Source organism: Anomalospiza imberbis, chromosome 22 (assembly GCF_031753505.1).
Source record: "Anomalospiza imberbis isolate Cuckoo-Finch-1a 21T00152 chromosome 22, ASM3175350v1, whole genome shotgun sequence".
NCBI classification, from domain to species: domain Eukaryota; kingdom Metazoa; phylum Chordata; class Aves; order Passeriformes; family Viduidae; genus Anomalospiza; species Anomalospiza imberbis.
Window position 1 is genome coordinate 1,969,819 of NC_089702.1, and position 26,760 is coordinate 1,996,578.

The 26,760-nt window shown below is 50.6% G+C and overlaps 6 protein-coding genes across 6 annotated transcripts; 3 read left to right on the forward strand and 3 right to left on the reverse strand.

Moving 5' to 3' along the window:
- LOC137486611 (feather keratin 1-like) lies at window positions 1-415 on the reverse strand. The gene has a single exon (XM_068212041.1). The coding sequence runs from the start codon at window positions 413-415 to the stop codon at window positions 110-112; it is 306 nt and encodes a 101-aa protein (XP_068068142.1). The 3' UTR covers window positions 1-109.
- Window positions 416-2,432: 2,017 nt separating this feature from the next.
- On the forward strand, window positions 2,433-3,907 carry LOC137486678 (feather keratin 1-like). The gene is made up of 2 exons (XM_068212108.1): window positions 2,433-3,131; window positions 3,472-3,907. The coding sequence occupies exon 2, from the start codon at window positions 3,493-3,495 to the stop codon at window positions 3,796-3,798; it is 306 nt and encodes a 101-aa protein (XP_068068209.1). The 5' UTR covers window positions 2,433-3,131; window positions 3,472-3,492; the 3' UTR covers window positions 3,799-3,907.
- Window positions 3,908-6,713: 2,806 nt separating this feature from the next.
- LOC137486615 (feather keratin 1-like) lies at window positions 6,714-7,021 on the reverse strand. Its single transcript, XM_068212045.1, has one exon. It carries the CDS (start codon window positions 7,017-7,019, stop codon window positions 6,714-6,716), a length of 306 nt encoding a protein of 101 aa, XP_068068146.1. The 5' UTR covers window positions 7,020-7,021.
- A 3,685-nt stretch (window positions 7,022-10,706) lies between these two features.
- Window positions 10,707-11,424, forward strand: LOC137486735 (feather keratin 1-like). The gene has a single exon (XM_068212195.1). The coding sequence runs from the start codon at window positions 10,707-10,709 to the stop codon at window positions 11,010-11,012; it is 306 nt and encodes a 101-aa protein (XP_068068296.1). The 3' UTR covers window positions 11,013-11,424.
- A 5,503-nt stretch (window positions 11,425-16,927) lies between these two features.
- Window positions 16,928-17,722, reverse strand: LOC137486616 (feather keratin 1-like). Its single transcript, XM_068212046.1, has 2 exons — window positions 17,624-17,722; window positions 16,928-17,254 (listed from the first exon to the last, which is right to left on the reverse strand). Exons 1-2 carry the CDS (start codon window positions 17,720-17,722, stop codon window positions 16,928-16,930), a joined length of 426 nt encoding a protein of 141 aa, XP_068068147.1.
- Window positions 17,723-21,386: 3,664 nt separating this feature from the next.
- Window positions 21,387-21,790, forward strand: LOC137486746 (feather keratin 1-like). The gene has a single exon (XM_068212210.1). It carries the CDS (start codon window positions 21,404-21,406, stop codon window positions 21,707-21,709), a length of 306 nt encoding a protein of 101 aa, XP_068068311.1. The 5' UTR covers window positions 21,387-21,403; the 3' UTR covers window positions 21,710-21,790.
- The last annotated feature ends 4,970 nt before the right edge of the window (window positions 21,791-26,760 follow it).

Below are 26,760 nucleotides of genomic sequence, written 5' to 3' on the forward strand. Positions count from 1 at the left end.
TGCTGGGGTTGCTCAGCCCCTCAGGAAGCAAGAAGCCGATGCTGCGTGCCCAGGGCGGTTCCATCCTGGGAGTCCCTGGGTTCCTTGCCCAGGGCCAGCAGCAGCAGCTTCAGCAGGGGAGGCACCTCGTGCCACAGAGGCCACTGCCCAAGCCAGAGAGGCCAAAGCCCCCGGAGCTGATGGGCACTCCCTGAGAGCTGAGGATGCTGCCAACAGCAGCCGAGGTGGAGGATCCCACGGCAGTGTTCTGGGGGAAGGAGCTGAGGATGGGGCCAGGCAGGGTCACCACCACGGGCGAGGGCTGGATGAACACGGTGGAGTCCTGGCACTGCCTGACACAGGGCTCATTGCAGCTGTTGGCCAGCGGGGTGGGGCCGCAGGGCTGGCAGGGCCGGCACGGGGAGTAGCAGGACATGTCTTGGGGTTGCAGCTGCACCTGGCACAGAGAGCAGAGAGGAGCAGACCGTGAGCACTGTTTGAAGAGCAGCCTCACCACACCCTGAGGGAGATCCTTTCTCTCAGCCCCTAGGAACACCACCAAGAAGGCCAAAGCCAGGCTCCCGACCCACAGCTCAGGAGACACTTCAGTCTATATCCAGCCTTTCTCCCATGAAACATCTGCCCTCTCCCAGGGTAAGCAGCCTCAAGACACAGCAGGGAACAAGGACACAGATATATGATCAGAAATCCCAGAGAAGTACGAGGTGGAAGACAAAAGGATGGAGGAAGGGCACAAGGAGAATCCAGAGGAAGACAAGAAAGAGCTCAAAACTCACCTTGTTCCCAACAAGATGGAAGTGAGAGGAGAGGATGAGAGAGTGAGAAGAAGGTTCTCCTTTTATACTTCTCCTGCACCGCCCCAGGACCACAGGCACTGCACAGGGGCAGTAATTTCCCTACAGACTCATCTCCAAAGCAGACTGTCCTCCCAAATGCCCCAGGTTGTGTTTTGGTTTCTGTCAACGCTGCCATTTCATTTCCTCATTGCTGACATGGCCATTAGGCCACAAAGGATCTTTTGAAGTGTTGGCATGAGAGGCCTGAGGCTTTCCCGAGCACCATCACGTCAGTACAGGCAGAAGATGTGCCCCCATGTGCTGGAGAGTCCTGTGCAGGCAGGGCATGTGGCTGTGGGGAAATATGTGGGGAGTGTTTTTACAAATCCCTGTGAGGAAACATGGTTGTGTTTTCCCACCAATGCAATCCCCTCCTGAGTACCTGAAGTCTTCCCTCAGTGTGGGCATGCTGCATCCCTCTGCCTCCCTGGTGCCTCCCTGCTCAGGCCACGACTCACTGGGCATCGCCTTGATAGGCAGGGTTGGCACACTGCTGGTTTCAAATGGCTTTGCCCTAGGAAATCTTCTCCTTCAGGGAAGTCATCTCCTGGTTTATTTGGCAGAGTTGTCTCCTCTCACTGCCATCTCTGGGGGACTCCAGCCTGTGCTGTCAGCAGGCTTGTGGAAGGAGAACACTGTTTTGTCATAAACCCCCTGATCACCCAACAAATCCTGTGGAGTCAGGTGCCTCTTGACCACCTGAGGGATATATTGGCTCTTGGAACATTGCTCTCTTTCTCCCCCTCTCCTCACCCCATGACGCACTTTGGCTGCACCCTTTGCACTCTCATCTGGGGGACACACCAAGTGCAGCCCATTTTTTCAAAACATGCTGTCAGTGCTGAGAACACCCCAGTGCTGCCAAGCAGGTCAGGCTGAGGGCAGTAGCCTTCGGGGCGGCCTGTAGCTGTGGTGTGTGGGGACAGCCCAGTGCTTGCAGATGGTTTTCCTGGAAAAGGAGTGGACTTGCCCAAAGGATTGAGGCCTGGCAGGATCCTGAGGCCTGGTAGGATCCTGCAGTGCCACATGCCTGGGGATGCTCAGGGAGAAGATGCGCTCAGAAAAGCCCTGGGTAGAAAACCAGCTCTGAGACTACACCAAGGAGTGATGCACATCCCTGCCCTGCAGACATGGAGGCAGCTGAGGTGTGTCCCAGCAGAGCAAGGGAATGCCTTCAGTAGGCAAATTTCCAGGGAGAGACTCTCCCTACCAGTGGCAAGTCGCGCTCTAATTTTGGGTTGGCCGTGTGTCAGCCTTTTGGTGTGAGGTCAAGCCAGGAGGGTGTGATGTCTGCAGGCCTGTCCAAAGCAGGGCAGAGTCCCCCTCCAGCAAGGGCAGCTCCATCCTGGCCCTGGGAAAAGGGATGCGTGGCAGCTTTTCACAGGTCAGGAGTGCTTGCAGGACTAACAGTATGTATTGAAAAAGTGGCCCATGCTTGTGTGTCCTGCAGATTATGGTGTAAAACATGCAGGAAATTGCATTGTGGGGTGAGGAGAAAGGGAGGAATAATGGTGCTATCCCAAGAGCCTGAAGACCTCTCTGACTGATAGGACAGTGAGGGCCAACCCCAAAGGGGTTCTTCAGGAATTAGGGAGGGCAACAATCTCCTTCCACAAGCCTGCTGACAGCACAGGCTGGAGTCCCCCAGAGATGGCAGTGAGAGGAGACAACTCTGCCAAATAAACCAGGAGATGACTTCCCTGAAGGAGAAGATTTCCTAGGGCAAAGCCATTTGAAACCAGCAGTGTGCCAACCCTGCCTATCAAGGCGATGCCCAGTGAGTCGTGGCCTGAGCAGGGAGGCACCAGGGAGGCAGAGGGATGCAGCATGCCCACACTGAGGGAAGACTTCAGGTACTCAGGAGGGGATTGCATTGGTGGGAAAACACAACCATGTTTCCTCACAGGGATTTGTAAAAACACTCCCCACATATTTCCCCACAGCCACATGCCCTGCCTGCACAGGACTCTCCAGCACATGGGGGCACATCTTCTGCCTGTACTGACGTGATGGTGCTCGGGAAAGCCTCAGGCCTCTCATGCCAACACTTCAAAAGATCCTCTGTGGCCTAATGGCCATGTCAGCAATGAGGAAATGAAATGGCAGCGTTGACAGAAACCAAAACACAACCTGGGGCATTTGGGAGGACAGTCTGCTTTGGAGATGAGTCTGTAGGGAAATTACTGCCCCTGTGCAGTGCCTGTGGTCCTGGGGCGGTGCAGGAGAAGTATAAAAGGAGAACCTTCTTCTCACTCTCTCATCCTCTCCTCTCACTTCCATCTTGTTGGGAACAAGGTGAGTTTTGAGCTCTTTCTTGTCTTCCTCTGGGTTCTCCTTGTGCCCTTCCTCCATCCTTTTGTCTTCCACCTCGTACTTCTCTGGGATTTCTGATCATATATCTGTGTCCTTGTTCCCTGCTGTGTCTTGAGGCTGCTTACCCTGGGAGAGGGCAGATGTTTCATGGGAGAAAGGCTGGATATAGACTGAAGTGTCTCCTGAGCTGTGGGTCGGGAGCCTGGCTTTGGCCTTCTTGGTGGTGTTCCTAGGGGCTGAGAGAAAGGATCTCCCTCAGGGTGTGGTGAGGCTGCTCTTCAAACAGTGCTCACGGTCTGCTCCTCTCTGCTCTCTGTGCCAGGTGCAGCTGCAGCCCCAAGACATGTCCTGCTACTCCCCGTGCCGGCCCTGCCAGCCCTGCGGCCCCACCCCGCTGGCCAACAGCTGCAATGAGCCCTGTGTCAGGCAGTGCCAGGACTCCACCGTGGCCATCCAGCCCTCGCCCGTGGTGGTGACCCTGCCTGGCCCCATCCTCAGCTCCTTCCCCCAGAACACCGCCGTGGGATCCTCCACCTCGGCTGCTGTTGGCAGCATCCTCAGCTCTCAGGGAGTGCCCATCAACTCCGGGGGCTTTGGCCTCTCTGGCTTGGGCAGTGGCCTCTGTGGCACGAGGTGCTTCCCCTGCTGAAGCTGCTCCCTGCACTGTGGCCTCCACCTGGATCCCCCTCTTTTCCTCCTTTTGACTCATTAAATTCTGCTGCATCCCAGCCTGTGCCTTTGTGTCATCCTTTGTCCTGCAGGCACTCCCCCAAGGCAGAGATGTTGCCCCAGGGGTGTTTCTGGGAGGGTGTTGTTGGGGCTGGTTTTGCACTGGCTGTCAGCACAGGCTGGCATTGGGAGTGCTCATTGTGCACTGAGTGACCCTCTGGGTGCTGAGTTTCTCTGCCTCTCTGGTCAGGATAGAATTTCCCTACATTGTCCAGGGACAAACTTACACTTTGTTTGCACTTCTGTTCCTTTTCCTTTCTCAGCTCAACACTGCTACACAAGTACTCAGGAGTGAATGTGTTTCTGACGAGACAGAGGTACTGGATTCCCATCAGACTCTAGCAGATCCCATCCTAACCCATGATGTTCTCAGAAAGAGGGGCAGAGTGTGTTGTGCTGCCTTCCCACATACCCCGTTATGATGCAAGCACAGAATGGGTCTGGGTGGAAGATGCCATCAAGGTTTATCAGTCCAACCTGCTGCCCTGGATATGGATATCCTTCACTGCATCACATAAGGTTGGAGCAAACCTGACCCTGAACTCTTCCCAAGATGGCACACCCCATCATTCTCTAGGCAACATTTCCCAGTCTCTTATCACACTCATCACTGTAAAATTCTTCCTTATGTTCTTTTCTGTATTTATCCTATTTCAGTTTTAAACTCTTGCTCTTTGTCCAGTTATTGCAAGCCTTGAGAATATATCTCTTTCCGACTTCTTCATTCATCCATCCCTTTTACATATCAAAAGATCTCCCCAGAGCCTGCTCTTCTCCTGCCTGAAAAATCCTCAACTCCCTCCAGCCTTTCTCTGTGGTAGGGGCAATGCATCTGTGTGATCATTTTTGCAGCCCTTGTCTGGAGCTGCTTCTAATAGGTCCATGCTTACTTTGAATTAAGGACTTCTGACTGGATTCAGAGTTACAGGTGAGGTTTAAGAAGAAAATATAAGATATGGAGAATCCCCTCCTTTTACCTGCTGGCCATGTTTCTGTTTGTGCAGCTCTGGCCTGATGGAATTTCTGAGCTGCAAACACACGTTGCTGACTCATGTGCAGTTCCAAATCTCCAGTGTCACCATGCCTTCCTTAAAGACTGCTCTCAGTCCTTTCTTCTCCCAGGCTGCTCTGATATCGTGGATTTCCAGAATGCAACTTTCCTGGGAGAGTTTCTAGGGAGAGGGAGGCAGGGAGAGGCATCAGGTGTGGGCTGAGGGTCTCAAAGGGCTGTGCAGGGTTAGGGTTAGGGTTAGCTGAGGGAGGAGAAGGGCTGAACTGCTGCAGGATGCAGGTAGGCATGGTGACACACGTCCTCAGAGAGTCCAGATTTGAAGTTGTCGCTGTTGAGATGGTCACAACACACAGAAGAACAGCATGCACTTCAGAAGGCTTCTCACTGTTTATTTTAACAGCATCCTGTCTTTTGTACCTTCTCACAAAGTTTATACCTATTCATTGGGTACAATAAATCAACATAATGTTCATTGGCCCAGAGTGGTTTCCACCACTGTTTTCCACCAACATCCAACTGCAAGGCCCCCCTGTTTATCTTTTCTTCTCCTTGGTTTCCATGTTGATGACCTTGGTAGAACTCCTTTCAGGGGCAAAGGTGACTCTTACCAGCTTCTCTTCTTCAACTAACTCTTTCTGGCTAAAAGACCAGCTGTCAGCCCCTTCCACATGAAGTTGGCTTTGTAGTAGCCAACCCTGTCACATCGTTCAATGTGGAAGATCAGACAGCTACAGAAGCTGAGCTGGTTAGTACCACTGACCTTTTGGCCCTGGTACAGTGAAAGCTGAGGAAGAGATAAACTCAAGGCAAGAACAGAAGTGAAGACACCATGTCTGGTCACTCTGACCCTCTGATGCTGACCACTCTGATGAGGGAAGATGGAACAAGGACTTGCTGGTAAAAGAGGTAACAAGGACATTACTAGAGTAAGAATGATAATCAAGAAGATTGTATTTCTAAAGGGACTGGGACAAAGAGGTCTGAGTGGAATATTTTGTACAAATGTAGTGACCTGTAAATACTGGTGAACTTGTGTAATAAACTGGTTTTTCTCTGCTGGCATAAGCAGAGTCCGTGCACTTCAGTCTCTGAAAAGGATGAGGTGCTTTTTGGTGTCCAGGAACACTGCCAAGAGTGTTCCTGGACATCAAGGATTGTCATCAACATCCTGGGCTATCAGAGCACAACTGTCAACAGGATATTGATGGGAGCAAAGATCCCACTCTGCTCAGCACTCCTCAGATGGCATCAAGCATGCTGTGCTGCCTATGGACTGTAACACAAAAAAATCTCCAGCAAGGGATGTGAAATACATGAAGATCGACAAGGTTGGTGAGTGAAGTGCGACATTTACTTTGCATGAGAGGCTGAGAACACAGGCGTGCTGACAAGAGAAGAGAAAGCTTGAAAGCTTTGTTGAGAGAACTAAAGGTATTTTTGGAGTATCTGTGGTCATTGAACTGTGTGAGGTAATTCTTGCAGGTAGAGAGAGGCAGAGTAATTTAGAAAGGTGACACTTAATATGAGTAATCAATGCTGTGTTAACATAATGAATGCGATGTTGACAACCACAGCAACACCTCTTCCAGCAACACCCTCCCGGAACCACACAGCAACACCTCTCTTGCTGGACATGTTGGGTGAGCATGTGCAGGGGAAAGGATGACACAGAGGCCTGGACTGGGATGCAGCAGAGCTTTAATGAGTCAAAAGATGAGGAAGAAGTCACTCTGAGTGGTAGATAGAGCACTGATGCTCTATCCCTGGGCTTGTACCATCCTGTGTGTCCCTGGGTTCCTTGCCCAGGGCCAGCGGCAGCAGCTTCAGCAGGGGAGGCACCTCGTGCCGCAGAGGCCACTGCCCAAGCCAGAGAAGCCAAAGCCCCCGGAGCTGATGGGCACTCCCTGAGAGCTGAGGATGCTGCCAACAGCAGCTGAGGTGGAGGATCCCACCACGGTGTTCTGTGGGAAGGAGCTGAGGATGGGGCCGGGCAGGGTCACCACCACGGGCGAGGGCTGGATGAACACGGTGGAGTCCTGGCACTGCCTGACACAGGGCTCATTGCAGCTGTTGGCCAGCGGGGTGGGGCCGCAGGGCTGGCAGGGCCGGCATGGGGTGTAGCAGGACATGTCTTGGGGCTGCAGGAGCACCTGTAAGACAGGGAAGTAAGAAGCAGAGCACAGGGCTGAGTGAGGGGACGCTGTTCATCCATCATCTGGAGAAAAGCCAGATGCGCAAAATTGCACAATGTTGTTTAGAAAGGCCCACTAGCCTCCCATCCTACTCAGCCATAAGGAATCCCCCTAAGAGTGACCAAGCCCTGGGCTCCTCCACAGCACAGGAGACAGTTCAGCCAAAACCCAGCCTCTTTCCATGAACAACTTCTGCCCCTTCAATCTCCCATAACAAGCAGTTCTGAACAACACACACAGGACCACCAGGGTGGACAGGCTCAGAAAACTCAAAGGAAAAAAAAAGAAAGGGCTTCATACTCACCTTGATCCCAAGGAGATGGAGGTGAGAGGAGTGAATGAGAGAGCGAGGAGAAGGTCCCCCTTTTATACTGCTCCTGCACTACCCCAAGCCCACAGGCACTGCACAAGGACAGTAATTTTCCAACACATTCACCTCCAAAGCAAAATATCCGCCCTAACGCCACACGTTGTGGTTTGATTTCCATCAACGCTGCCATTTCATTTCCTCATTTCTGACATGCTTGCTCTGTGTTGCAGCTCCTTTCACACGTGCCACACGAGGCCTGAGGACACCCGGGATAAGAGAGTGTCTGTGCAGGCATAGGATGTGCCCCCATGCCGGAGGGTCCCGTGCAGGCAGGGGATGTTGGCTCGGGGCATTGCCTTGCCATTGCTGGCAGCTGCCTCTGCAGGGACAGCCCCAGCTCTGCCCTGCCCCAAAGAGCAGCAGAGCACCCAAAGGCTCCTCTCCTCACAGCATGTCCTGCCTGCTGCTCTCTCCTCCTCTCACCTCATTCCAGCACCCACTGGACACTGCTTCTCCAGGGAAATGCTTTCCCCTCCCTTCCTCTTGATGCAGATCGTTTGGCAGGCTGAGCATTCCAGGGTTGGGGTTGGAAAGCCAAAGCCCTCCTGGAACTGAATCAGGAAAGCTTGTGGTGGGAAAGAAGATCTTCCACACAGGGCAACACCAAAAGGGAGGCTTGAGCCAAGGCTGACTGGGGCAGCTTCATTGGGGGCAGGGGTTACAGGAAAGGGGAAGGTTCTTCAAGGCTTCTGGGCCTTGGTCTTCATTTTAGTGTCACAGGATCCTGATATTCCTGAGAAAGTATGGAGCAGGGAAAACCTCCCCACAGCAGAGGAGGAGGATCATCTGTGAGAACACTTAAACAGACTGGACTGACATGACTGTGTGCAACCTGGTGATGGGCACATGAAGGTTGGTGTCAAAGAAAGCACCTCTAAAGAGCCTTTGGGAGGTCCTGGTAGTCAGGGAATGCAGCTGAGGACAGGGAGAAAGAAAATGGGCATCCTGATTTCTAGAAGGCCATGACTGAAATCTGGCTTGGCTGCAGGTCTCCAAGGGCTCTGATGAACGGGATGAAGTGCAGCTGGCAGAGACTCACTCTTGGTGCAGCACAGGGCCCAGACTGGGTCCAGCACTGTTTAACCCCTTTGGGCAAAGTCCTGCAAGGCTGGAGAGAGAAACTCCTGCCCCCCACAGGCTGGGGCTGTAGGGCAGCCAAAGAGCTTTGCGGTACAGAAAGGGGGTCCTGCAGGGCATCACGACAAAGCCCTGGGCCTTTGTGGAACTGGCACCTGACAGCATCCAAGATTGCATTAGGAAGGGGTTTCTTTTCCAACTGTGGAATATGACCCCTCTCCTCTTCTCTACAGTGCTGAAAAATCAGTGCCATAAAGAACAGTTGCCCAGTATAAGAGAGGCACATTTATACTGGTGCAGGTCCAGCAAAGGGTCTCAGAGCCCATGAGGTGACTGGAACCCCTGGAACAGGAGGGGCTGCTTGATTGTCCACCCTGGAGGAGAGGGGGCATCTGGGCTCACTGCTCAGCAATGGCTAAAAGAGCTGTGGGAGGAGTCCAGAACACAGAGCCAGGCTCTCCTGAGTCTTCTCCAGAGAAGGGACAAGAGGAAATAGGCACACTGGAAATAGGGAAATTCTGGGGAAACATAAGAAAATATGTTATTAATATGAGGATGATAAAGAACTCGCCTGCGGTTGACATGGGCAGGTTGAGGATTGTTTGTGCTTGTAGAAATTCAGGACTTGGCCCTGAGCATCCTCCAGGAGCTGATCATGCTGTCCAGAGGGTTGGTTGGACTAGGTGATCTCCAGAGGTTCCTTCCAGTCTCATAGTCTGTCATGGGGAAAAAACAGTGATGTACAACTGCCTCTGAGAAGGAAGAAGTGGATGCGAACACTGGAATCAAGGGCAGCCATGGCTGTCATACCACAGAAAGTGGAGGGGAAGAGCTGGTGTCAGGGAGGAAATGGGTAGCAATGTACAGCCCCCAGACATCAAAAATCTTACACTTAGCCAGGCATCTGGCAGGATGGAGGCACCTGTGAAGAGTAAAAGAGGTTAGAAAAGCTTGCAACAGCTTAGGCATCCTGTGGTCAAGGATTAAGAAAGGTCCAGGAAAAACACAAGAAACCAAGAGGAGCTCTGAGAATAGGGGATGTGCTCAAGAGTGCCCTGGGTACAAAACCAGGTTACATCAAGGAGTGATGCTCTTCCCTGCCCTGCAGACATGGAGGCAGCTGGGATGCATCCCAGAGGGCAAGGGAATGCCTTCAGTAGGCAAATTTCCAGGGAGGGACTCTCTCCACCTGTAGAGAGTCATGCTGTAATTTTGGGTTGGCTTGTGTGTCAGCCTTTTGGTGTGAGGCCAAGCCAGGAGTGTGTGATGTCTGCAGGCTTTGTTCCAGGCCAGGATGAGTTGCCTTCCAGCAAGGGCAGCTCCAGCCATGCAGAGAGAAAACATCTCCAATACTGGGCTGTAGCCAAGCCCAGGGCTCCAAACAGCCACACAACACACCTTGCCCCCAGCAGGACCTTACTGTCTGCCAAAGAGGGTGGAAATCAGTGTTTCCATTTTTCCCTGGTCCCATGATCCCTTCTTTCCAGGGACACCTCCAGTACATCTTCTGCCTGTGCTGTATCCCTACCTGGGAAAGCCTTTGGTCTTTCATCTCGATACTTGAAAGGATCCTTGGATGCCTAATGATCACGTCAGGAATGAGGAAAACAAATGGCAGTGTTGATGGAAATAAAAGCACAGCCTTTGGCATTAGGTAGGATATTTTGCTTTGGAGGTGAGTCTGTAGGAAAATTACTACCCTTGTGCAGTGACTGTGGGCCTGGGGCGGAGCAGGGGCAATATAAGAGAGAGCTTGTCCTCACTCTCTCATCCACTCCTCTTGCCTCAGTCTGCTTGGGATCAAGGTGAGTCGGGTCACTTTTCTACTCTCCTTCTTCTTCCTCCTCCTGTTTTCCAGTGCATACCTGTTTCTTAGTCCTGTGCTGCATCATGGGACTGCACTCTGTGAGAGGTGAAATGTGAAAGAGGGTCATATGGAGGGAGGCTGGGGCTTTGCTGAAGTGAGTCATAGTCTGGGCAGGAACATTTTGAGACTGGTTGCTATTGGCAGGGAACCTGTGGGCTAAATGTGAGGAAAAACCTATGGGCATCCTTGCATCTCCAGCTCTTGTCTCTGTCATGGCTTGAGTCATGGTGGGGTGACAGGTTGCACTTCAAACAGTGCTCACGGTCTGCTCCTCTCTGCTCTGGCACAGGTGCACCTGCAGCCCCAAGACATGTCCTGCTACTCCCCGTGCCGGCCCTGCCAGCCCTGCGGCCCCACCCCGCTGGCCAACAGCTGCAATGAGCCCTGTGTCAGGCAGTGCCAGGACTCCACCGTGTTCATCCAGCCCTCGCCTGTGGTGGTGACCCTGCCCGGCCCCATCCTCAGCTCCTTCCCACAGAACACCGTGGTGGGATCCTCCACCTCGGCTGCTGTTGGCAGCATCCTCAGCTCTGAGGGAGTGCCCATCAGCTCCGGGGGCTTTGGCCTCTCTGGCTTGGGCAGTGGCCTCTGTGGCACGAGGTGCCTCCCCTGCTGAAGCTGCTGCCGCTGGCCCTGGGCAAGGAACCCAGGGACTCCCAGGATGGAACCGCCCTGGGCACGCAGCATCGGCTTCTTGCTTCCTGAGGGGCTGAGCAACCCCAGCAGCCCTTGCAGGGGGACAGGGCCAGCCTGGGCTCTTGGGAAGCACAGCCCATCCCTGCCTCTGTCCCCTGCCACTCTCTCCTTTCCCTCCTGTGTCCTTGCTCCCTTGTGCTCCCTGGGGCTGTGATCCCCACACCGCCATCCTGGGGAGCACCTGCTGGCCCTGCTCCCTCTCTGGATCTGGCAGATGGACACCTGCTGGGGCACAGATTTCCTTCTGCCCCTCATGCTCTCTGTGCTGGGACCTCCCGACAGACCAACCTTGTTTCTGTGTTTTGTCTCATTAAATTGCTGCTGCATCCCAACCCATGTGTATGTGTCATTCTTTCCTCTGCAGGTTCTTTCTCAATGTGCCCAGGGGAAAATATGTTTTTAAGAGCTGTTTTTGTGAGGGTTTGCTTGGGATGAATATGCAGTGATGGATAATAGCCGTGTATAGTTTCTACACAAGATGGAGTTCAATTTCACCAAATTAGCCTTTCTACTGGTTCTTCGCAGTTGGAGCTAGAATGGTGCTGATAACACAAAAATATTTTGGGTTTTTCTGGGCAGTCCTTGCCCAGCATCAACCCTATCTCTCCGCCCTCCTCTGCAAAAGGCCATGAAAGTGGATGTGGTCAAGATGTTGGGAGAGGACATAGCCAGGCTGCCTGACCCACACTGACCAAAGGGATATTCGATACCATGTGACATCATGGTCAGCAAAATATGCTGAGAGAAAGGAAGAGGGGGTTGGCAGGGGAGCATTTATTAATAGATTGTTTGTCAAGGAAGAAACTGCTAAGTGTACTGTGTCCCTGCTTCCCAGGAGAGGCTGGAAATTGACAGTTGATGGAAGATGATAGTAAAACTATTTTTTTCCTTGTTTTTACAGTCTTTCCTTGTTTTTCTGCATTAAACTACCTTTATCTCCACACACAGTATATTAATTTTATCTTCTCCCACCATACTCTCTGAGGAAAGGGAGTGATTGAACATTTTGATGGGCACCTGAGGGCCAGGAAAGATGAGACTGTGTGGGGGATAAGCAAATAGACCTCTCAAATCTCATCCATGAGTGATGCAGGTTGTTTTGTTGTGCAGGCTCACCAAGTCCTTTCCCATCTTAGTGTGAGGTGTTGAAAAATACTAATTAATTCTATTGACTTAATGTGGTGTTTGAGGTATCTGGTGTCAGGGTGGTGTAAGAAGAGAGAATTTTTTGGTGTGGCAACAGTGAAACTTGTCCTGAGGTGACTGGTGGCAGCTTTTAACACAACCTTGGAGCTTGACCAGTACTATCAGAGGACAGAGGTCCAGACAGGGGCCCAAATCACTTCTGAGAATGTCACGAGTGAGTCATGCATCTGAACTACGTTTAAGAACACCGCAGTTGAGGCAGACACGCAAATCACACATGAGAACACCAGGGCTGAGGGACCCAAACAACACCTATGGTAGTTTTCCCAGTAGTGGAAAAAAATAGCGGACAAGGAGGTGAATGGGACCATCTCACCGGTGAATTGAGTGAAGGGGAGAAAGGGTCTGATCAGGAATCCAGTCCTTCAGCAAAGAGGATGTGCCATGTGTGGGAGAGCATCTTCCTGGCTCTTGAAGTTTAGAGAAGACGTCTTTTCCTGTGCTCACAGGCCAGTACCTCAGCTGGGAGGGGCGACAGAAGGGTGACCCATGTCGCCTGTCCTCTCCCACTGAGGACAGTGAGAAAAGGGGCTCCAGGACTGCACTAGATGGCCCCTCTGGTTCTTCCTGCATGAGCAGCGGGAGGATGGAGGAAGTGGGGTGGTGAGAGCCTGCCTCTGAAGTGGAAATTAGAGTACATGAGCTGAGGGGGGAAGACAGCTGAAAGAAGTCTGTCAGTTTTCTTGCAGAAGAAGTGTTTGAGAATTGTAAAAGAATAATTCAAATTCTTCTGGAAGTGAATTGCCCATGAAATGAAGCCAGGTCGAAGGAACTGCACAGGAGATGTGTTTATTGGGAGTGAAATGGCTGGGTGGATGTTGAGGCATCCCTGTGGATGTGATCAATAAGTTAATAATTATGAATCCACCACCTGGTAGTGAGACAAGACCAAACCACCGTAAGAATGATTATTTACTGCCTCTTCTGTGGACATTGTAGGACCAGTGGTGAGAAGAGCATTGCCCTGGGGAAGTTTGGGGTGCGTGGTGAGCCTTCAACAGTCACAAAAGGAAGGGAGGATGGGGCACAGTGCAGTGGGTCTCCTTTGGGAGCTATGATTTGGAGGTTTGAGGTCACCCATGACTTCTAAAGGTAATGGAAGGCAAGGCAAGGAGTGGAGAGATGAGGACATGAGAGGAGAGAGGTAAAGTAACAATTCCTCCTCCTCTGGCTGCCACCGTGACAGTGAAGAAGAATCAAGTGGGAATGTCCTCCCTCTGGTTTAGCTGAATTGATGAAAGGGCTGTGCCCTGCCATATGACATGCTCAGCAAAAAACTGTAGACATTATCTCCAACGTAGCTGTTCTTCAGAGCCTGGCCATTGGTCTGCTGGTGCAAAGTGGTGGGTGACTGCATTTGTAAAACTTTTTTTTTTTTTTTTCTCTTTTGTCCCTTTGCTTCTCAAACAGCCCTTCTCTTGATCTGAGGGTATTTCACTCCGTTGCTTTTTCAGTTGTTGGTTCTGTGACAGTGGAGGGAATATGAATGGCCAGTGGGAGCTTAGTGCTGACCGAGGTCAACACACCACACAGACCCTCAGGCAGCTCTTGTTCCTCTCACCTTCCTCCTTCTCTGTCTGTGCCTGGGGCTTCCTGGAAAACTATACTGAGAGATGGATGCAGGGAGAAACCCAGGGCAGGAAGACAGTCAGCAGGTGTGTGCTGAGTGTCTCAAAGGGCTGTCCAAGAGCTCTTCTGAGCAGTGCATTGACAGAAGTACAGGCTGTAGAGACTTGCAGCTGAGAGAGGGGAGTGGCTGAGCCGCTGCAGGACACAGCTGGGTGTGGTGACATACATCCCTCCAGAGCCCTCATCAGAAGTCGGCTTGGTAGCAGTCAGTTGTCCTTCTCCCTCTGAGTAACAGCAGCCCAAATGCAAGACCAGGAAAAAATGCTTTTGTGGCAATGCCTTCAAAACAGATGCACCTGGCAGGGCTATCTCCAGACACCAGAATTATTTCCAGACACTGAGGACTGGCACCAGCATCCTGGAATACATGGGCAAGAGCATAGTCTGGAGATCAATGGGGTGATGATCCCACTCTACTCAGAACTCGGCTGATGGCATCTAGAATGCTGTAGTGAGTTTTGGGGTCTAATGAGACAAAGATGCATCTGCAAGAAGGGCTAGAAGGAGCATCCAGAGACCTACAGGCCTGCCAGTCTGACCTTGGCACCAGTGAAGGTTATGGAGCAGCTCATCTTGAGCGCAATCACATGGCACATTCAGGACAGCCAGGTGATCAGGCCCAGTCTTGTGTCTTTATGAAACACACATCCTACTTGGCTAACCTGATCTCCTCTGACAAGATTACCCACTAAGAGGACAAGGGAAATGTTGTAGCAGTTTACCTAGACTTTAGTAAAGTTTTTGACACCATTTCCCACCAAATTTTCTTGGAGAAACTTGTTGCTGTCTGTGGTGGTGGACGCAACCTTCCCCGAGAGCGGGAAGGAGCCATCAACAGGCAGGAGCCACAAGAGCACCAACACACACACACACACACACACACACACACACACACACACACACACGCAGCAGCTTGGTAGTGAAGGCATGGGACAGTCCAGGCATGGAGTTCTAATGTGTTTTATTTCAGGCAACACTGAAGGAGTCCAGGGGCCAAAGACAAAGGAGGATCCAGGTTATAAATACAGGGAAAGAGGGGGTGGAGAAGAGCATCAGGGATCCAATGGTCTGAGGGCTCAGGGGCGGTACTCTGGGAAGGGACTAATAGGGAATGCCAGCATGGATGGGCAGGATTACAAAGGCCAATGGGATAACAGGGAAGGGAGAACGTTCTAGAACAAGAACAAATAGGGGTAAAAGGGGTAGGGAACACCAATGGGCCAGTGGGAAGACAGAAATGGGACAAATTAACATAGTGCTGCAGAGCACCATGGGGGAAGCTTCTTTCCTCACCCTGAGCTGTGAGGAATGCCTGGAGCCTAAGGTGCTTCTCTGCAGGGCATGCCTGGTGCCCTCTCCCCAGTAGGTTCATGGACCTTCACAGAAACTGACTGCTCCTGACTCTAATGGGGGTTGTATTCGTTGGATAAAAAGTTGGCTTTATGGTGGTGCTCAGAGAGTGATGGTGAATAGAGTTAAGTCCAGTTGATAGCCAGTTACTATTGGTGTTGCCCTAGTATTTGGGCTCAGTATTTGGTCCACTTCTGATCAGTATCTTCATGGATGATCAGGGCTAGGGGATCAAGTGTATCCTCAATAAGTTTGCAGATGACTCTAAGCTGGATGTCACTGTTGATCTTCAGGAGGGTAGAAAGGTTTTACAGAGGGATCTGGACAGGCTGCATCAATGGACTGAGGCCAATTGTATAAGGTTCAATATGAAGAAATGCTGGGTCCAGCCCTTGGGTCACAAAAGTCTCCTACATCTCTACAGTTTTGGGGCAGAATGGCTGGAAAGCTGCCTGGGGGAAAGGACCTGGGGGTACTGATTAACATCAGTGGAACATGAGCCTAGACTCCATCATAACTGCTGGGATAGTCCACAGGCTGAACTTGGGATGCTTATTGGATAAGAACCACACTCTTTGCGCACTGAATAATTTTACTGGGGATTAGAGCTTGTCTTTGTATTTCTTTGAATACATTTTTGCAGTCAGATACTATCACTGGCAATCCTTGAACCGTAACCTGTCACAATTTTGTTATTCAGAGTATTATTCCATAAAGTGTCAGTGTCAGTCCTTCACGGGTGTTTGTAGTCTCTGGCAGCAGGGAACATACTTAAATACAGTGGAAGACTCACTAAGGGGTCAAAAAGTGGGAAGACTTGATGAGGGGTCTCCCTGAGGCTGATGGTGTTTCCCTGACTGAGTCAGTTGAGCTGGCCTCCAATCCAGCAGGATGGCTCCATGCAGGGCCCCCCTAATTGGACACTGACAGAGTGTTTGGGCACAAGGGTCTCAGCTTTTCTGAGGCACTGACAGACAAATTAAACACTAAGGGTTGAGGAAATCTCCCTTTTTCATGTGGCAGCATCTCTGATGGAGCTCTAGTCATTGAACTGTGTTGAATCATTCCATACAGCCCTAGATAGGTAGAGAAGTTTGAAAAACAGAGGATCACCCTCTGAGCATAGTCAAAGCTATCCTGTGATAACGGTCCCCGTACAAGCATACTCAATAACCCCATGTTATTTTGTGAGGGCAAGTACAGGGGAAATGATGACAAAAAGGCAATGGCTCAAATGCAGCAGAACTTTAATGAGTCAAAAGATGAAAACTAGGTAAATCTGAGTTAAAGAAGCATCAGAGGCAGGTAGGAGTCTGCACCAAATAACGGTGGTGGAGACCTCAGCAGGTGTCCATCTGCCTACCCTACAGAGGGAGCAGGGCCAGCAGGTGCTCCCCAGGATGGCTGTGTGGGGATCACAGCCCCAGGGAGCACAAGGGAACAAGGACACAGAAGGGAAAAGAGAGAGTGGCAGGGGACAGAGGCAGGGATGGGCTGTGCTTCCCAAGAGCCCAGGCTGGCCCTGTCCCCCTGCAAGGGCTGCTGGGGTTGCTCAGCCCCTCAGGAAGCAAGAAGCTGATGCTCCATCCCCAGTGAAGTACCACCTTGCTGAGTCCTTAGGTTCACACCTTGGAATCATCACCAGCAGCTTCAGCAGGGGAAGTACCTCCTGCCACAGAGGCCACTGCCCAAGCCAGAGAGGCCAAAGCCCCCGGAGTTGATGGGCACTCCCTGAGAGCTGAGGATGCTGCCAACAGCAGCCGAGGTGGAGGATCCCACGGCGGTGTTCTGGGGGAAGGAGCTGAGGATGGGGCCAGGCAGGGTCACCACCACGGGCGAGGGCTGGATGGCCACATGGGAGTCCTGGCACTGCCTGACACAGGGCTCATTGCAGCTGTTGGCCAGCGGGGTGGGGCCGCAGGGCTGGCAGGGCCGGCACGGGGAGTAGCAGGACATGTCTTGGGGCTGCAGGTGCACCTGTGAGACAGGGAAGAGGGAAGCAGAACAGAAACTGTGGATGAAGAGCAGTCTTTTCCCCCACTAAGAGTGAGATAAGTCACAAGTTGGAGAAAAGAGCCGGGAAGTTTGCAGTGAGATCCACACGTATCACATTATTTTCTGCCCAAAAGAACCCTCTGGACAGCAACCAAGCCCAAAGAAGTTCCTTCCTAGCCCATAGTTCTTGAGACACTTAACCAAGTTTCAGCCTCTGGTGATGACAGAACTTCCTCCCCTTCCCTCTCCTGTGATAGTAGTTCCACGACCCCACGTAGGACTGGGGCAGGTATGAGCTGAGGTGCATTGGAGGAATATGAAGAGAAAGAGGAGAAAAAGCTTCAGACTCACCTTGTACTGAAGGAGATGGAGGCGAGATGAGTGGATGAGAGAGTGAGGAGAAGGACCTGCTTTTATACTGCTCTTGCACTGCCCCAGGCCCACAGACATTGCATGACAGCAGTAATTTTCCAACAGACTCACCTCAAAACCAAAATGTTCTACGTAGTGGTGCAGGTTGTGTTTTGGTTTCTGCCAACCTGTGCTGCCATTTCATTTCCTCATTTTCAACATTCCTGCTCTGCTTTCATGAGCTGAGATGAGGCACCCAAGGATATTCTGGGTCATGCTGTGTCAGTGAAGGCAGAAGATGTGTTTGAAGTGTGGTGGGGTCCCATGAACACAGGGGATGTTGGCTTGGAGTGAATTGCAATTGTATACAGCTCCCCTTGTAGCAATAACTTTCAGCTTTCTTCCTATTATATTGCTTTTTTCTGGGGAGAATGTTTGCCAGTTGGTCTGAGTATGCAGGACTAGGGACAACCAAAGCCTGCCTGGGTTTGAACCAGGCAAAATACATGGTGGGCACAAGAAATTCTTCCAGGTAGATGAGAAGTCCAAAGGCTGACTGGAACAGCTTCACTGAAGGTGAGGGTTACAGGAAAATGGAGGTACTCGAGAGATTCTTGGTCTTTACTAGCAGGAATTGCTGTCAAGAGATTGGGCCCATGGAAAGTCATCAGCAGGAAAGGCTTACCTGCACTAGGGCAGGATCAGGTGCGGGAACATATTAACAGATGGACTGAGATGAGTGTGTGTGGTTTAATGATGTGCACCCCAGGAGGGATGGTTAGTGTCTGGTTGCTCTTAACTCCCTTTGAAAGACTTGGCACTCACAGAATACATCTCAGGACTGTGAGAAAGCCAGTGGACCTCTTGTCTTCAAGAAGGCCATGAAGAAGGAGTCAAGCCTCACCTCAATCCCTGCAAAAGCAATGGAGCAAATCAGCCTGGCAGCAACTTCTCAGTATAAAAGAAGTTGCCTGTGAGGAGTCAGCATGGATTTCTGGAGGCTTGACAAATCTCATTACATTGTCAGATTTTGTGCCTAGCTGTAGAGGGTGAGGGAAGTTCGGCAAATGTTCATCTCATCTAACTTAGGCCTGTCATGCTATCGTCTTTAACAATCCTGGGAGACAAACTGACAAAATACAGGCTGGGGAAGTGAGTAGTACAGAGGACTGAACTCTCTGAATAGTGTTGGTCTCCAAGGGTTGGCATGAGGGGCACAAAGTCCAGCTGGCAGACACTCACACTTGGTGCACTGCAGGGCCTAGACTGGGGCCAGCACTGTTTAACTCCTTTATCCAAGGTCCTGCACTGGGGGAAAAAAAATCTCCTCCCCTCTACAGGCTGGAGATTGGCTGCCAATGAGCTTTGTAGCAGAGGACAGGGGTTCTGGGGGGCACCATGGGACAGCCCTGGGCCCTTGTGGAAATGGCATCTGACAATATCCTGGGCTGCTCAGGAATAAGGTGTCTTTCAGGTGATGAAAGATAATCTCAGAAGTGCAGAGATAGAGGAGACAATGACCCTCTCAGTCTTCACCTACAGGATCTCTCAGGCTGCTGCATCCCCTAAAAGAGTTCTGAGAAGGTGAGGGAGCCTTCCCAGGAGTGAATGGGTGTCAAAAAAAAGATTGCCTGACAAGAGTCAACCAGTGAAAGTCTGCTAATGCATTCCAGGTCATGGCTTCTATAAAGTGAGTTATCGACTATCTGGAGAACTGGGCCAAAGGAGCCCTCTAGCACTCAAGGAGGACAAATGGCAAGATCTGCACTTGGAAATGAAAAACCTCTTCCAGCAGCATGGGCTGGAGACTGAACTATGCTACAGTCTTAGATCCTCAGCTCTCTTTCCTCTTGTGAGAGATATGCCTTGGGGAGAGGCTTGGAGGGTGGAGTGGATGCACAAGCCTCATCCTCCTGGCCAAAGAGACCATGCTGTGTTGAGAAGCTCTCCTGAATGCTCTGTGGAGGGATAGAAGGGGTTGCAGAAAACATCTCCACACTGGCTGGGACTCATCAATGGTCCCGTGCATTGAGTATTCTCTTGACATCTGTGCTTCAGCATACCTTGCTTACCATGCCCAAAAAGACTTGCTTGGAAAGCAACCCAGCACCCTTGGGGAAGCAGGAACTTGTCCAACTCCCTAGTAAACGAGAGCTGTCAGTGACAACCCCTGCAGTGCCACGTACCTCAGAACACTCAGGGAGGGGATGTGCTTGTAAGCGCCCTGGGTACAAAACCAGCTCTCAAACCACACCAAGGAGTGATGCACTTCTCTGCCCTGCAGACATGGAAGCAGTTGGGGTGTGTTCCAGGAGAGCAAGGGAATGCCTTCAGTAGGCAAATTTCCAGGGAGAGACTCTCCCTACCAGTGACAAGTCAGGCTCTAATTTTGGGTTGGCCGTGTGTCAGCCTTTTGGTGTGAGGTCAAGCCAGGAGGGTGTGTAGACCCATGTCCCTTGCAGGGACACAGCTGCCCTCCAGCAAGGGCAGATTCATCCATAAGCCAGGAAAGCTGGTGCAAGCACTGGGCTGGACCCGAGTACACAGCTTCAGGCAGCCACAACCATTGCTGACAGCATGACCTCCTTGCCAACACTCCCACAGCTTCAGGGGCTCACAGGACAGTCAACATGTTTTGGAAAAGTCTCTCCTGCTGGTCAGGGTTTAAGGCTTGCAGGCAAAGCTCATGACATTGTGAGGAGAATGGACAAACAAGGTGCTGTGCCAAGCCCAAACACGCCCCTCATGTAGTCAGGGGAAACCTGACTCCACCAGAACTGTAATCATGGTCCTTAGGAAGGATGACATTTTCTTTCTTCATGGTGAATGAAGGCAGTGATATGAGACCCCCAGAGAGTGCCATGAGAGGGCATGACTCTTCAAAGTAAATCTGTAAAGGATTGAGGGAGAAGGATAAGTCATGTCATTAGGCACAGGAGCTTTTGTGCACCCAGGACAGACTCCTGCATTGGAGTCAAACCTTTCAGTAATGGGGTTTGAAAGGAATATCACCAGATTTCCCAGTTCCATGTCCTACACCTGCACACACCCCTCCTGCACTTGAGGGTACATCTTCTGGTGATAGTGACATCATCCATCTTGGGAAATCATTGGATCTGTCATCCTGGAACTTGAAAGGAGCCTACATAGCATAATGGGCATGTCAGAAATGAGGAAATGTACTGGCAATGGTGATGGAAAACAAAACACAACCTGGGGCATTAGGTGGGATATTTTGCTTTGGAGATGAGTCTGTTGGAAAATTACTGTCCTCATGCAGTGACTGTGGGCCTGGGGCAGCACAGGAGCAGTATAAAAGCTGTTCCATCTCCTCACTGCCTCATCCACTCCTCTCCTGCACACAATCTCCTTGGGAACAAGGTAAGTCTGAAGCGCTTTATTCTTCTTTTATTCATTCTCATCATTATGCTTCTATGGGATTTTTCAGCACAAAGCTGTCTCTCTGTTCTATGCCTGATTCTGAGTTTGCTTTCTGTAGGAGAGGGAAAGGTGCAAAAGGGGTGAAATGGAGAGAGGCAGGAGGTCAGTTAGGTGTCTCTTGTGGTATGGGCTAGGAAGAGATCTCCCAGAGCTTAGTTACATTTTGCAGGTCTCTTTTGGGCTTTGGAGAACGAGAAGCCTGTGGACCTCCTCATGATCCTTCCAGCTCTTTGTGTGAGCTCCTGTCTTCTTTTTCTTGTGGTGGTGTTAGAGACTTCTACTCACTTTACTTTTCTACCCCCCTATCCTCTCTGCCAGGTGCACCTGCAGCCCCAAGACATGTCCTGCTACTCCCCGTGCCGGCCCTGCCAGCCCTGCGGCCCCACCCCGCTGGCCAACAGCTGCAATGAGCCCTGTGTCAGGCAGTGCCAGGACTCCCATGTGGCCATCCAGCCCTCGCCCGTGGTGGTGACCCTGCCCGGCCCCATCCTCAGCTCCTTCCCACAGAACACTGCCGTGGGATCCTCCACCTCGGCTGCTGTTGGCAGCATCCTCAGCTCTCAGGGAGTGCCCATCAACTCCGGGGGCTTTGGCCTCTCTGGCTTGGGCAGTGGCCTCTGTGGCAGGAGGTGCCTCCCCTGCTGAAGCTGCTGGTGATGATTCCAAGGTGTGAACCTGAGGACTCAGCAAGATGGTACTTCACTGGGGATGGAGCATCAGCTTCTTGCTTCCTGAGGGGCTGAGCAACCCCAGCAGCCCTTGCAAAAGGACTCTTGGGAAGCACAGCCCATCCCTGCCTCTGTCCCCTGCCACTCTCTCCTTTCCCTCCTGTGTCCTTGTTCCCTTGTGCTCCCCTGGGTGGTGAGCCTCACACATCCAGCCTGGGGAACACCTGCTGGCCCTGCTCCCTCTGTAGGGCAGATGGACTTCTAGAGGGTTCTCAGCTACAGCCATGGAGAACAATCTCTTATCTGTCCCTCGTGCTCACTGCACCATGACCACCGCTCGAAACGACCTTATTTCCCTCTCTTGACTCATTAAAGTTACGCTGCATTTGAGCCATTGCCTCTGTGTCATTTTTCCTGCAGATGCTCTCCCAAGACAACCAGGGAAAGAGATATTGCTCAATCTTTGTTCTGAGAGGTGTTTGAGGATGGCTCTGAAGTGACTGGTAACACAGGCTTACATTAAGTTTGCTTAGTCAGACACTGGATTACTTTCTGCTTTCTAAATCTTGCAAAACTAGCAGGATGATGACATTCCAGATGCCAAAGGGATTTTATTGCTAATGGCATCCAAGGCCAACTTTAATCTCAGTGGATGGAAAGTTCATACGGAGCAGCACTCTTTCTCTAGTGCACCAGTATAACTTGGTCCATATCTGCCAATCCTTTCTATGCCATGAAATTTCCACTTCTTTGTCATTAGAGGGTCCACTACCCACAAAAACTGCATGCCAGAATCCATTTGCTTATGCTTAAACACTCCACCTGGAAACAATCCCTCCTTTTTTTTTGTTGTGGGATAAAAACCTCTGCAAAGACCAAAAAAGTTTTTGTCACTGAAGTATTGGACTTAGTGGAGCCTTTAATAGTTTCTTTCAGCCTTTGGAACAGTGCAGTGAGACCAGGTCAATGTAGGCTAGTCTACAAGGAAGTGTGGTCTTGGGACATGGAAAGATAAAATTTCCACCTCAGAATCTTTCCATCCCTCTGTCCATCCTCTGAAGAGTGGCTGCTATGAGAACGAGGTTCATTGACTGGACATGTCTGGCTGTGGAGATGAAATAGCAACTGCGCCCGCAGCTCAGCCTTCACAGAATCACTGAATACTCTGAGCTGGAAGGCACCCACAAGGATCATCAACTCCAAATCCTGGCCCTGCACAGACACCACAGCCATCCCACCCTGTGCCTGAGAGCATTGTCAAAATGTTCCTTGAGCTCTGGCAGCCTTGGGACTATGACCATTCCCTGTTCAATATCTGACCACTCTCTAGGGAAAGACCCTTTCCCGATATCCAAACTAGATCTGCTGCTGAGAAACAGAAGACCCATGCCCACACCCAACTAACAACATTGTTGTTTAATTAGTTCTTACCCATTCAATTGTTTCAGTTGTATCCTAATTTTATGTACTATTACTTTTTTGAGTTACTGCTTTTATACTTGTATGGGTTTTAGTTACTGTTGTTGTCATGTTAGTTATGTTCCCTTCTTTTGTAAAGTGCTCAAGGAGATAGATAGGAGAAGCCTTTTTAATTAAACAAAAAGGGTGAGTTGGGGGGCCCATGGGCCTACTGGGGAGTGAGCAACAATGATCCCCTCCAGAGAAGCCCCTTAGGCTCCAGGCATTCCTCACAGCTCAGGGTGAGGAAAGAAGCTTCCCCCATGGTGCTCTGCAGCACTATGTTGATTTGTCCCATTTCTGTCTTCCCATTGGCCTATTGGTCTTTCCCACCCCTATATGTTCTTGTTCTAGAATATTCTCCCTTCCTTGTTATCCCATTGGCCTTTCTAACCCCACCTATCCACCCTGGCATTCCCTATTGGTCCCTTCCCAGAGTACCGCCCCTGAGCCCTCAGACCATTGGATCCCTGAGGCTCTTCTCCACCCCCTCTTTCCCTGAATTTATAACCTGGACCTCCTGCCGTTGAGTTAGGAACGGCTGAAGGAAAGTGACATTGGCTCCATGCTCAGGAGGCATAAAGAGAGATTTATTAGGAGCTTTATTAGGAGCTATATTTTATAGGCAGGATCATTCACCCAGAACCTGATTGGTTCTTAACAACACCCCTCACACTATTGGTTAATTAGGAACAACACCTTCTTTCCATAAACATCACGTACAATTATTCCACATCTTCACAAACACCAGGTGTGGGAACTAAGATAAGAATTGTTTTAATTATTTTCTCTGAGCGTTCTCACGGCTTTCCCTAGGATGATGCCTGGAAAAGCTATCTGTTTCTGACTAAACTGTCACATCCACATAGACTCTCCTTAGTCTTTGGCCCCTGGACTCCTTCAGCATTGCCTGAAATAAAGCACGGTGGAACTCCATGCCTGGACCCTCCCGTGCCTTCACTGCCAAGCTGCTGTGTGTGGGTGTGTGTGGGTGTCTGTGTGTGTGTGTGTGTGTCTGTCTGTCTGTCTGTGTCTGTCTGTGAGTGTGTGTGTGCTGGTGCTCTTGTGGCTCCTACCCGTTGGCACAAGATGCTCTAGAGGAAGGTTGTGTCCACCACCACCGTGGATACAGCCAGAGGAACAGCAACAGAGGATCACCAATCCATGTGTCCTGGTCCGATACCCTCACTCCTTGAGACCCAATACTTCACCTGTCAGGAGATACAAAATCATCTGAAGTGAGTATTTTCACTGACTTCTGAGGGAAATTTTTCCACAGGTATCTTATCTTGCACTGATTATGTCGGTGTGCATACCCTCTGTGCATATGCTATAGCAAATCTGGAAGTTAGGTTAAGTTATACTTTAGGCCAAATGCTATTAAGAGTTATTTCTCTGCTATATTGTTAAATTTAAGATATAAATTAAGGTATACATTAAGTTAAAGTACTGTTAAGTTTAAGTGTTGCTAAGCTTTAGGCCGCATTCCTTTTCCACCTTGTTTACACTTTTACACACAGACACCCACCCCCCTCCCCGGTAGTTTCAATTCATTTCTGTTTTGATTGCCTGGATTTTGTTTGGTTTTGTTGTTGCTTACTTCCTCCTTGTTGTGCCTTGTTGTGCCTTTCTTGTCCCCCTGTTGTCCCTAGTTGCCCTTTGCAAGTAGAGTGGATCCTGCCAAAGAATCAGTTGTGCTTTGTAGTTTAATATTAAATCAGATTTTTGTTCATACCCTTGCTGGTGATTTTTTGAGCAATCTCAAGCACACTCATTCAGGACACTCTGGGAGCCCACACAAAGCAGACATAGATTGAGTGGGAAATCTCATTTGTGGAGTCTTGAAACAAAAGTGATCATTCAGTGTTTCAACAGCACACCCCGCCAGCACAGCTATGCCCAAGATATATTCTTTAACTGGAGCAACTAACACCTTCATGACAAATGGGGTGGTGTCTCCTATTGTTGGAGAACCTTAGCTTGGAGGGTGGGGGTGGAACTGCCCCCCAAGGCACAGGTCTGGGAAGTCTCTTCATTAGGAGCAATATCACCATGTAATGCCATAACTCCTGCACCTGTATCCAGCAGAAATGACCATGCAGAGTTCCTCCACCAGATGCCAATTCATAGTTAGAGAAACATGGGGCCATCATGACTAATGACCTGCTCCCAAAGAGAGGCTACAATGCTGCCATTTGAGGGAACCTGCCAACCTGCTGCTCCTGCTACTTTGGCATCTGTCAGGAGTTGTGGAGCTCTGTGGTGGCAGGAGGGGTGGTGGGGGAGATTACTTCTTCCTGCAAATGTCAACTTCTGCCAATGGCGAAACATTTCTGATGATGTAATTCCATTTATTTCTGACTGTGGAACAGCAGCTTGTACGCAATCATTCCACATTTGTTTCCTTGTCTCCCATGACGTGATTCTTTTCAGCTTTGCTGGCTTATCCTTTCTCACTACCTGCACAGCCAGCTCTGGGGTCACAGCTCCAGTATCTTTCCAGGCATTTGTTAAGGCACTTACTGTGGGAATTGGCCTAGCTGTGACTTGGAATCAGCCAGACTTTACCCGAAAAGAACCGGGCATTAGTTTCAAGCCCTGGGAATCATTTGTTTAACTTAGGGTGAGCCTGAGAGTTCCCCTATAAGCCTTTGGTGTGATTATGTTAAGTTGTCCAAGTTCTGCTCCCCTATTGGTTACTTATTTCCTCTATATGGTTATAGTTCTAGAATGTTCTACCCCCAAGTGTATATATTGTTGCTTTCCCCTTGTTTTTAGTCTTTGCATCCTGCCCCTTGTACTGTGCTCGACTTCTCCACATTTGTTGTTTTTTCACTCTTTATTAAAGTTACTTTTTGGGCAACTCCATTGAACCTGCTACTTTTCATTTTCACCACCCTCACCCTAAAGTCAGAGAACCAGAGAGGTTTGTCACAGCCACCCTCACTGTGAAAACTTATGTTGTACCATATGCGACTGCTGGTTTCAATTCATCAGTGCCCCCTTCAAAACTGCATTTTGATACTTCTCATTAGTGCCTCTTCATCAGGATCAGATCCTGTGGTCAGGGCATGAGCTGCTCCCATCTGCTGGAGCAAACAAATACCTCCTTCCATTGTGCAACAGGTCCCAAGGGAGATCACTGACTCAGCAGGATGTGTGTTTTCTGTCCAAGCCACTCCACACAGCTAGCGACGCAGTGTAGGTGCAAGCAGTGTCGTGTCCCTCAGGACCCCTGATATTCCAGAGCTGAACACACCCCTGTGTCTCACACTTCCATCACTCCAGGGAGGCCCAGGGTTCTGATCTGAGCCTGCCACATACCCCCCAGAGCAACATATTTCTCTCTGGCAGCTGGAGACAACATAGGAAGAGGCAAGGACCACACAGAGGCACAGGCTGGGATGCAGCAAAACTTTAATGAGTTGGAAGAAGAAAAGTAGGTCCTCAGAGTGGGCACGGTAGTGCAGGGGGCACCAGAGGGATGAAGGAGACTCTGTCCCTTGGCCATGGTGCAGTTCACACCTTGGATGGGGCTTAGCCAGTGATCACAGCCCAGGGGAGGACATG